This window comes from Notolepis coatsorum (genome assembly GCF_963971535.1).
Source record: "Notolepis coatsorum genome assembly, chromosome: 7".
Classification (NCBI taxonomy): domain Eukaryota; kingdom Metazoa; phylum Chordata; class Actinopteri; order Aulopiformes; family Paralepididae; genus Notolepis; species Notolepis coatsorum.
In genome coordinates, this window is record NC_140171.1 from 1,403,522 (window position 1) to 1,414,743 (window position 11,222).

An 11,222-nucleotide genomic window follows, 5' to 3' on the forward strand; every position below is an offset into this window, starting at 1 on the left:
TTCGAGACAGGGGAGGGGAGAATTGAAGGGAGACTTGGCGAGGCGAAAATTGGGATGGGAGAAAAATATAAAAATAAGGAGAAAAAGTGGATAAAAAAAAAGAACATTAACTTCTTTGTTTAGAATTACCACAGCACAGAAGTCCTTATACCTAAGAATATTTTGGTGTTCTCCAAACTGTAAAAAAAATATATATATATATATTAAATGCATTTCGAGAGAGAATGTTTGTATTCACAGCTAACATGTACACATGATCGACACAAGTATAATACTATGCCTGTAGGGAAACCTTCACACAGCTACTACCAAAAACCAACGCAGCAAAGAAAACTGTTATATAGAGCCATGTCATATTGGAACAAACTGCCAGTACATCTTACACAGAGAGATAACCAGTAAGATAAGTTTTAAAAATAAATTTAAAACAGCATTGAGACAAAAATAAATAAGTTTACATTAAAGAAAAACAGATACTGTAGTGTACACTGTACAGATATGACTGTCTGAGAGTTTAATCCCTTTTATTGTATTTTCTATGATCTGATACTCTACTGTACTGTAATGCTATTTGGAATTATTTTTATATGTAGGAATATTGGAATATATTTTTAAATATATGCTACTATAATGTTATGTATGTATACTGTTTTGTTGTGTGTGGACTAATGGCGGTGATGACTAATGGGGATCCGTAATAAAGATAAAGAAAGTATAAAATTGGCCTTTTCTCAAAAACGCCATAGCTTTTGAAAGGTCTTCCTAACGACAGTTTGGCGCAACAATAACGACCTCTGTGATCTCTCTGTAACCCGACAGTCTTGTAACAAATGTATTGGAGGCAGTAAATAGCTGCCTATTCTTAAAGACCATAGATAATCTTTTCTTTTTCTTTTTTGAGCCTTTGAACGCCTGGGACGCTCGCGCCTGAACTCTGGCCAGAGAGAGCATCTGTTCCTCGACAACATCTGTTCCCGTTACTCCCTTCTCTCCCGGCACGCCGGGGGACTCCTGGGTCTCCCAAGGGTGGCCTTTGTGTGCCCATTGTCTGCCGAGGCCCGTCCCATGATGCCACGGGGGTTATAAACCACTTTTCAGACCTCTCGACTACACCGGGTGGATGATTTACAGTTATTTCTGTTTAAAGACAACCGTCTCCCCCCCCCCCCCTTTTTATATATGTATTTAAAATCTTATAGTCAGAAGAGAATATGGTTAAACTGAAGAAGATAGAAGTGTAAAGTAAACTGATGAATACATTTATCCACCGGCGGAGATCCTTATGGTGAAGTTAAGAAAAGACACCGTGAACCTTTCTTCAGAGAATAGGAACAAACGGCTGCCTTCCCTTCCCTCCTGTTGCTCGGTTTTAAAGACGAGGAAGGAAGAAAGAAAGCTTTAACCGGTATCACTTTGCATTTATCTAAATTTCAGGGAGCAATGAATTACCTGATTTGTTCTTGGGGAGGAGGAGAAACGGCAGTGGTAAATCTAGCGTAGGGACATTGTTTTTCATGAATAGCCTCCCCCCCCCCCCCCCCGCCACCCTCCCTCCCTCTCCCCCTCTCCTCCCCCCCTCGTCTCCAGGGAGGCACTTTCAACTCCTGGCAGTAGCTAACAGTGTGCATAGAAAGGCCCCACCATGGGGTCGCCAGGGGAGGACAACAGATGTTACTGATTGACTCGCAGAACCCCCAAAGAAGTGTTCCAAGTGTGCTCACCGACCAACAGAACCCCCAAAGAAGTGTTCCAAGTGTGCTCACGGACCAACAGAACCCCCAAAGAAGTGTTCCAAGTGTGCTCACCGACCAACAGAACCCCCAAAGAAGTGTTCCAAGTGTCCAAGTGCTCACGGACCAACAGAACCCCCAAAGAAGTGTTCCAAGTGTGCTCACCGACCAACAGAACCCCCAAAGAAGTGTTCCAAGTGTTCCAAGTGCTGACCGACCAACAGAACCCCCAAAGAAGTGTTCCAAGTGTGCTCACCGACCAACAGAACCCCCAAAGAAGTGTTCCAAGTGCTCACGGACCAACAGAACCCCCAAAGAAGTGTTCCAAGTGCTCACGGACCAACAGAACCCCCAAAGAAGTGTTCCAAGTGTGCTCACGGACCAACAGAACCCCCAAAGAAGTGTTCCAAGTGTGCTCACGGACCAACAGAACCCCCAAAGAAGTGTTCCAAGTGTGCTCACCGACCAACAGAACCCCCAAAGAAGTGTTCCAAGTGCTCACAAACCAACAGTCACACACCGTCCAGTTTCATGGTTTGATAATATTTATTTGGAAAAATAGTCTTAGCTAATTCCTTCATTCAAAAACAAAAACAGTAAAGGAGGCAGTAACATAATAACAATTTGTACAATCCCTCTTAAATAACATTTCGTAAAAAAAAATTTAAATAATGGAAAATAAAACAAAAAGTCCCATTGACCTGAAGTGCCTTTGCAAATATCAGCATTAAAAACAACTTAAATAACCAAACATCACAAATATACAATACAAAATAAAAAAAACACAAAATAATTAAATTAAATTAACTTAAATTATATCATAACTTTAAATCGTAACTTTTTCATTTTTTTTCTCTTCTTTTTAAACATTTTTTTTTACAAAAATGACAATCCGTATCAAAACCGACAAAAACTTAATTAAGACAAAGATTTTCCATGTCCCGACAAAACAATACTATGTCATAAATGGTTTGGAGGGGTGGGGGGGAGGGGGAGACTTGAGTTTAAACACAGTGATCAAGTATACAAATCACTCCTCACAGGGGTACCGGGGTCTCACAGCCATGTAAAGAACAGGCCACTATGGCCAAAACATCCACCTTTTTGATGCAGTTCTCGCTCTCAGTAAACGGCGTGTGGGTTTTTTTTTTAAGAAAAAGAGCTGGGTGCAAATGTTGCAAAATCACTTTTAACACAAACGTTTTCCATTTTACATATGTACTACATCAGCTGATACCGTAGAGAACGCCGCGTGCGCCATTGCCCCGCGCGAACGACGGTGTCCAGTTTTCCATCTCGTTATTAAAAACGTAATTCCCTCCCGCCCTCCCCTCCCATCCATCCAATCAAAGCCAACGGGAACAACTCGAGTGACGGGTTCGCTTTGAAAGGTGAAACACCCCCCTCCCTCCCTCCTCTTTATCCCACAAGCCGTCACTGGCCGTGCTTAGCTTTCCAGTAGAGAACCAGCTCACTCTGAATATCAGTTAAACGTCTCGGTATCAAGCAGCAGTCACAAGGTGTGGACACCTTCCCCCTACAGGGTTTCCAGCAGCATTTTTCAGGGAGCATAAAAACTCTCCCATAGAGCAAATGAGCAACGGGCAGCCCTTTTGGCAACTCGTCACACCTATAGGAGACAAAGACAAAAGGGAGACAAAAGACCAGACCAATTAGTGTTTTGTTTACAAAATGCAGACAGAAGGCAGCGTTTTTTTTTTTTTACAAAAACGAGTTGAGTTGAAGCGTTGTGGTGCGCGTTCGCTTGTTTGGTCGGAGGCGGTGGGAAGCGGGAGAACGTGACCTACATGCGTTCGAACGACGAAGCGGGGGGGAAACGTGGATGCTCTAAACCTTTAAAGCGGTTCTCAAACTACGGCTGGCGACCCAAAGTGGGGTCGCGGGTAGGTGACAGTTTTATAATTGTTTTCTTTTTATGTTCTGGCAGGCAACATATTTTGCCTAAATATGCCTCATTTTTATAAATGTGTATTGATAACATAGTGCTGTAATAAAATGTTCTAATAAATATGCATGATCAAGTTCAACAACGTGTGCTTTTATTTTGATATTTCTTAATTCCACGTTGAAATTTATTAAGTGTGGGGTCGCCAAAAAAATATCCTAAATAAAATGGGGTTGTGGTATAAAAAAAGTTTGCCCCCCCCCCCCCCCCCCTGTACGATTTGTCTCGCATGAACTAGCAAGACAGTTTACAACAACATATAGCTAATCTTTTTTTGTTTTTATCCACTTTTTCTCCCATCCCAATTTTTGCCTCGCCAATTCTCCCTTCAATTCTCCCCTCCCCTGTCTCGAACGTTGCTAGACTATGCCCCCCACTGGTCGGCTGCAGTGAGGACCAAGCCTTGCATCACGTGTCCCCTCCGGTACACGAGGAGGCAGCCTGTCGCATCTTTTCACCTGTACAGCGCGGACTCTCAGTGGCGAGGAGTAACGCGTGGGAGGCTCACGCTGCCCCCGATACTTCCTGACTCTGCTGTACAGGCACACCAACCGACCTGTAGGAGTCGCTGTCCACAACGTCCAATCCCCACCCACCAGCTTTCCCACCCTCTAACACTGCCAATTGTGTTAGTATGAACGACCGGCCAAGCTGGTAGCAACGCCGAGAGCTGGGCTCGAACCCAGCACCTCCTGCGTTAGTGGCGAGCGCCTTGCCCACTGCGCCACTTAGCCGCCCCAACATATAGCGAATCTATTTACACATCTACTCCTAAAACAGCTGATGACAACATTAACGTTCATTATGAGTGATGAACGAGTGGACGAGTGTTGAAACTACGCTCCCGGGGCTCAAACTGGTATAGGAAGTCGGAATTTCCCACCTCCCGAGTTACAATGGAACGCAGCGTGGGAATAAAAAGGAGGAGCCACTCACCTCAGTTGCAATAATACATTCGTCCTTCTCCTCCGACATCACAAACACAGATTTGTACTTGGTGTCCGCACATGCAGACATTTCTGGGGCCTTCTTTTCTGACGCATCGCTGTGGAACAGAGAGAGAGAGAGTCCACCGGTCAGTGACTTGGTGCTTTAACTTAGTAAACGGTTAAAAACAGAACCATCTCATCGGGTTTCCAACCAGTAACGGTCGTTGCTGTTGTTATTCATCAAGACACCTTTATTTACATAAATTCCGAGTTAATTATATTGTTTACACTGCCTATTTTTTTTTTAACTTTTCTACAGTACTATTACTTTTATTGCCTGTATTTATGCCTTCTAAATGGTCAAAACAAAATGATTCTACTTAGGGATGCTCGATATTGGCTTTTTTACCGATACCGATATACTGATATTGTCCCGATACCGATATATGCAGGGCCCCCCCCCAAAAAACGTAATAATTTCAGGTAATTAACATTACATATGTCTTGTTGTGGAATTAACACAACATTATGCATACTTTTGACAATCAATTAAATCAGAATTTGTTCTTACTTGCTTGCCTGGGTAAATAAAGGTTATAGAAATGTAAAAAGAAAAAATCTGAAAACCGATACCGATATTTTCCGATATCACATTTTAATGCCAATATCGGTAGGTCGATAATATCGCACATCCCTAATTCTACTACTACTTCGCCGCTGTTGTCGATATTTTCCAAGGAAGAACCTTTTTTCTTTACCTTTTTAAACGCTTGCGGCGTTTCTCCTCGAACTGGAAGGCGTCGAGCGACTGGCACTTGTCCTCGCAGGCCGCGTCCAGCAGCGCCTCCTTGGCCGCCTGCTCGTAGTTCATCTCGTGCACCAGGTTGTAGTCCGCGGGCAGCGGGCGGCTCTTGTAGCCACGCCTCCCCGGGGAGGAGCCCTCGTCGTCGGGATCCCCGCCCCCCCCGCCGCCGCACAGGTCCATCTTCTTATTGATGTTCTTGACGCCCGGCGTCGGCAAGACGCAGCTCACCGCCAGGTCCTTGTCGCAGCCGCCGATGCCGCCACCACCACCGCGCTGGCAGTTGTTGCTCAGGTTGTTGATGGTCTCCCCCCCGCCGCCGTCGCCCCCCGCGCAGGCTTCCCCCTGCGACCCGTGCCGCCCCCTGGAGCGCACGCACCCCACCAGGACGGCGCACCCGGCCAGCAGCAGCATCACCAGCGCCACGCCGGAGCCCACCGCCATCCAGGGGACGTCGTGGCCGCGCAGCGCCGCCCCCGCGTGCTCCGGGAGCAGGAACTGGCAGTTGCGCCCGCCGTAGCCCGGCACGCAGGCGCACACGTAGCGGCTGTTCCTCTCGTGGCAGGTGGCGCCGTTGTGGCAGGGGTTGTGGTCGCACCGGCTGATGGGCGCGCTGCAGTTGCGGCCGGTGTACCCCGGGGGGCAGGTGCAGGCGTAGCCGTGGGGACCCTCCTGGCACGTGCCGCCGTTCTGGCAGGGGTAGGCGGCGCACTCGTCGCCGGCGTGGTCGCAGTTCATGCCGGTGAAGCCGTCGGGACACTGGCACAGGTAGGAGTTCACCAGATCCACACAGCGCGCGCCTGGCGGGTGGAGAATAAAGACGGGTGTTGTTAAATCAAATCAAATCAAATGTATCTGTGAGGCCCGACGACACACGTTAATAATGTCCCCGTGGGGCCGGACGACACGTCTTCTTTAAACACGTCAAGAAGAAACATCACAATAAGTCAAGAACAAAACAAAAACACCATGAAGTCCATGTTCCTCCTACTGGTCGGTACAAGGGAACCCTGAAGTCATCCGCACGCTTCCTCCGACACGCGCGGCGACAGCCAGTGACTCTTTATTCACCTGGCAGCGAGGACTCTCATTGGTGAAGTGTAACGCGTGGGAGGTCACGCTGCCTTCCTCAAGTCCTGCCTCCGCTGAGCAAGTGCCCAGACCTGACCTGTAGGCGTCGCTGTCCACAACGCCAGATTCCCACCCATGACTTGCCCTCCCCCTAACCCAGCCAAACGGGTTAGTATAGCGATCAGCCCAAGCCTCAAGCAATGCTGACTCCGGGAGTCGAGACCACAGCCTCTTGCATTGGTGACGAGCGCAATCTCCGCTACGCCACCTGACCGCCCTCTTATACTACATCTTTACTGGTAATCTACCTCCTTATACTACATCTTTACTGGTAAGCTACCTCCTTATACTACATCTTTACTGGTAAGCTACCTCCTTATACTACATCTTTACTGGTAAGCTACCTCCTTATACTACATCTTTACTGGTAATCTACCTCCTTATACTACATCTTTATTGGTAAGCTACCTCCTTATACTACATCATTATTGGTAAGCTACCTCCTTATACTACATCTTTACTGGTAAGCTACCTCCTTATACAACATCATTACCGGTAAGCTACCTCCTTATACATCATTTTCGGAATAGAATATTGGAATCTATGGAACCAGTTCTAGTGACTGGCTGGTCCTTAAGGTCCAGTTTGCTCTGAACAGGGTAAATCTGCATGTTGCTATGATGCCCCTCTAGCTCATGGAATGAACGCCAACAGTCCTCAAAGCGTGAGATGCTCCCCTCTGTTGCAGAGTTTAAAACCTTGATCCCCAACCTTTGTCAATCAAGTTGTACGTGTTTTAATTGATTGTTATCCTTACTTGTCTTATTGTTGTGATTTTATATGCGGTGTGGTTTTATATGCCTTTTTTTCTTAACTCTATATGTACACTTGACGTGACTGTAAATGAGGGAAGCCTTTCGAGGTTTGAAATGAAATGGTCCCAGACATGAGACAACCTTTTTGAAGTTTCCTACCCCTCAAATGTATTCTCTTTTAGAAACTCTGTCTGTAAATAAACAGTACTGTATATGTCATAAATGTTATGAATTGAAAGTGGGGGACCCTGATGTAAACAAGACGAAAGTATTTCTCTGATCTGCATCCCCTTAACAATTGGGTGTAATGAGCCGTACTGTATTGTACCCATTCTGCAATCTGTTAATAACATTTCCAATCAATCAATCAGAGGAGAAGAGAGGAGATGATGATTTCATCTGCTAAGCTAACTAGCGTTAGCCGCTAACTAAGCTAAGCTAACTATAGTGACACAATTCCGCCTTCTTACCGTTGGAGCAGGGGCTGGAGGTGCAGTGGTCGATCTTCTTCTCGCAGTTGAACCCGGCGTAGCCCGTGGGGCACTGGCAGAAGTAGCCTCCGTCCGGGTTGTCGGAGCACCGGCCGCCACTGAAGCAGGGCCCGTCCGCGCAGGTCATGGCGCTCAGCCCGCAGTTCTTCCCGTAGAAGCCGGGGGGGCAGGCGCAGGTGTAGGTGTTCTCCATGTCCTGTGGGGGGGGGGAAAGAGGAACGGACCTTATTAATGATGACCCCCATCTTTCTCACCTCATTTACCGGTTGAATCTACACTACTCCTCGTTCCAGGATGCCGTAGAGACCAGCGGTTCTCAAACGACGGGTGGCGACCCAAAGTGGGGTCGCGCATTGGTATGTACATTTTTTTTTACTCAATAAAAAGAAAAGTATGTTCTGGGTTCTATTCTGATATTCCACGTTGAAATGACCTGATACATTAAGTGTGGGGTCGCCAAAGGAAATCCTAAATAAAATGGGATCGTGGTATAAAAAAGTTTGAGAAGCCCTGCCGTAGACTGAACCGCTAAACCGCACGCTTATTCCACGCAATTGTACGCGGTCTGCGTCTACGAGAGTTCCACGGCGCTCCGAAGTCAGTTTCATCCGATTATGGAAAGATCACACGTTCACCCTCTTACATTCCTTGTGCAATATTTTGTGTAATATTCCTTTACTCCATTTACGATAAACCAGCTTACTGGCATAAACTCTCTAGCGTACAGAGAGCACGTGTTTGTCTGGAACCACTCTTGACGACCAATTCTCTCGTAACCAAATGTGAGGGACTCGGGTACAGACTATAGGCTACACTGGCACACCTACTTCCAGGTTTCAAGTTTCTTTATTAGTTGTCATACAGAAGTACAGAATACTTTTATACAAAATGCTTCTTTCTGTTACGCTCCAGAAACTGTGCTAGGCAAAAATAGATAAGTATAAAATAAGTGTAGCAAGTGTAAAATAGAAGTCAAGTACGTAGACAAAAGTGTTCAGTATATACATATATACAATGCAGAGTAGAAGTAACTGAGTTACAATACAATATACTATACAGTACAAAACAGAAATGGGATGAGGTACAATTTACAGTAAGGTGTAATGAGGTATGTGTTGTAGTGCAAATTCTTTACCAATAAATATAAAGTGTGTTAAGTGTCTAAAGTGGGTGCTGCAGTGAGTTGTTTGTTTAAAGTGTGTGTGTGCGTGTGGATGTGTGTGTCTGTGAGTGCATTTGATGGTTGTTACATAGTGTTATTGTTCGTTGAGCATCCTGATGGCCTGGGGATAGAAGCTTCTTCTGAGTCTCTCTGTGCTTGCCATGAGACTCCGGTATTGCTTGCCTGACCGCAGCAGTTCAAAGAGGCAGTTGTTTGGGTGGCTGGAGTCTTTGATAATTCTCTTAGCCTTACCCATGCACCGCTTGTTCCAGTGAATGACGGTAAGCTAGGCTAACGGCGCGGCTGTTCCCTAAGCCTAATGCTGCATGCACAGAGAAGAAAATGGTACGTATCTGCTCGTCTAACTCCAGGTTAGATGGCAAACAAGCGAATTTCCCCAAAAGTTGGCGTGTTCCTTTAAAGTTCACCGGAGACTTTTTGGTAAAAGAATTTTCCACCTGATTTAGAGATCGTTGTGTAAAAAAGTTTTACCCAAACGTCCGGGGGGGGGGGGGGGGGGTGGGGTGTCGATTCTAAAAAATAAAAAACACTCACCGTGCAGCTTCCGCCGTTGCGACAGGGGCTTCCGGCACATTCGTTGACCTCCGTCTCACAGCTGGCGCCGGTGAAGCCCAGACGGCACGAACAGGTGTAGCTGCCTTGGCCCGTGTTGCTACAAGTGGCCCCATTCATGCAGGGCTTGTGGTGAGTGCAGTAGTTGAGGTCTGCATGGGGAGACAGGGGAGGGAGGGAGCACATGTGGATTAGCCCCCGTCCCCACGACCGGAACACATGGCCGGAACGACAACAAGCAGCCGGAGAATGTCACAGAAGGTCACTATGTTTTTGTATAGTATAGTTCATAATTAACCCTTTCACTGCCACACGACAGCCGGTTAACCCTTTCACTGTGACGATACAGAAGGTTAGCCCTTTACTATCACACAACCGACGGCGATGCTCCATCATTAGCATCATTAGGTCCGCGGATGCGGAGCTAATGATGGAGCATCGCCGTCGGTTGTGTGATAGTAAAGGGCTAACCTTCTGCTGTGTGGCAGTGAAAGGGTTAATAATTAATATAATTCACTATGAATTGAAAATGGGGGGGACCCTGATGTAAACAAGACAAACGTCTTTCTCTCGGTCTGCATCCCCTTAACAATTGTGTGTATTGAGCCGTATACTGTATTGTACCCCATTCTGCAATCTGTTAAATAAAGTTTTCATTCATTCATTCCTAGTATAGTATAGTTACACATAGCATAAATGTATATTGTATAGCATATTGTATAGTAGTGTATATAGGACTCATTACCTTTCATTCGTAAGCTTAGCATTGTATAGTATTATATCTTAGTACCTTTTATCATGTCTATCTACTATCTATTTTATTTCTATTATTATTTGTATTTTTTTTGCACAATAAAAGCGGGCATGGCCACCTTCCTTTCACTACGTGTCTCGTGTATGTATGCGACGAATACATCTCTTGAATCTTGAATGTCTTTTTGTCTTGTTTTTACAGACACACACAGACACACACTCTTTCTCATTCCACCATCCTCCTGTTGTCCCTCCATGATTTATCACCACACACCATACTTCATCCTTTTCTTTTTACTACTGTTTACAATGTTATGTTTGCATCTCTTTCTTTCTCTCTCTCTCTCTCTCTCTATATATACCTATTTCTCCTCTCTCTCCCCTCTCTCCATCCTCTCCAGTAAGACGCACCTTACATTACAGAAGAGTCTTCCCCAGCCCTCTCTCTCTCCATCTCTCTCCCCCTCTCTTCCTCTCTCTCCTCCCTCTCTCTCTCCATCTCTCTCTCCTCCCTCTCTCTCTCCCTCTCTTTCCTCTCTCTCTCCATCTCTCTCTCCTCCTCCCTCTTGCCTCTCTCTCTCCTCCATCTCTCTCTCCATCTCTCTTCCTCTCTCTTTCTCTCTCTCTCCATCTCTCTCTCTCCTCCCTCTCTCCATCTCTCGCCCTCTCTCCTCTTTCCTCTCTCTCTCCAGTAGGACTCACCTTGGTTGCAGAACAACCCCCCCCCCCACCCCTCTCCCTCCAGTGGGACTCACCTTGGTTGCAGAACAGCCCCACCCCTCTCTCTCTCTCCCCCCACCCCTCTCCCTCCAGTAGGACTCACCTTGGTTGCAGAACAACCCCCACCCCCCAGCCCTCTCCCTCCAGTAGGACTCACCTTGGTTGCAGAACAACCCCCCCCCCCCAGCCCTCTCCCTCCAGTAGGACTCA

General features: G+C 46.5%; 1 protein-coding gene across 1 annotated transcript in view; it reads right to left on the reverse strand.

The window, feature by feature from the left end:
• Positions 1-3,354: 3,354 nt before the first annotated feature.
• LOC311232579 (hexokinase-1-like) overlaps positions 3,355-11,222 on the reverse strand; it is a gene marked incomplete at its 3' end in the record, with an annotated part of 55,263 nt that continues 47,395 nt past the window's right edge. The window contains exons 13-18 of the mRNA XM_084319440.1: positions 10,995-11,031; positions 9,522-9,691; positions 7,784-8,000; positions 5,384-6,227; positions 4,633-4,741; positions 3,355-3,360 (exon numbers count right to left, since the gene is read on the reverse strand). Coding sequence (XP_084175566.1) covers positions 3,355-3,360; positions 4,633-4,741; positions 5,384-6,227; positions 7,784-8,000; positions 9,522-9,691; positions 10,995-11,031 — 1,383 coding nt within the window. The remainder of the gene's footprint in view (positions 3,361-4,632; positions 4,742-5,383; positions 6,228-7,783; positions 8,001-9,521; positions 9,692-10,994; positions 11,032-11,222) is intronic.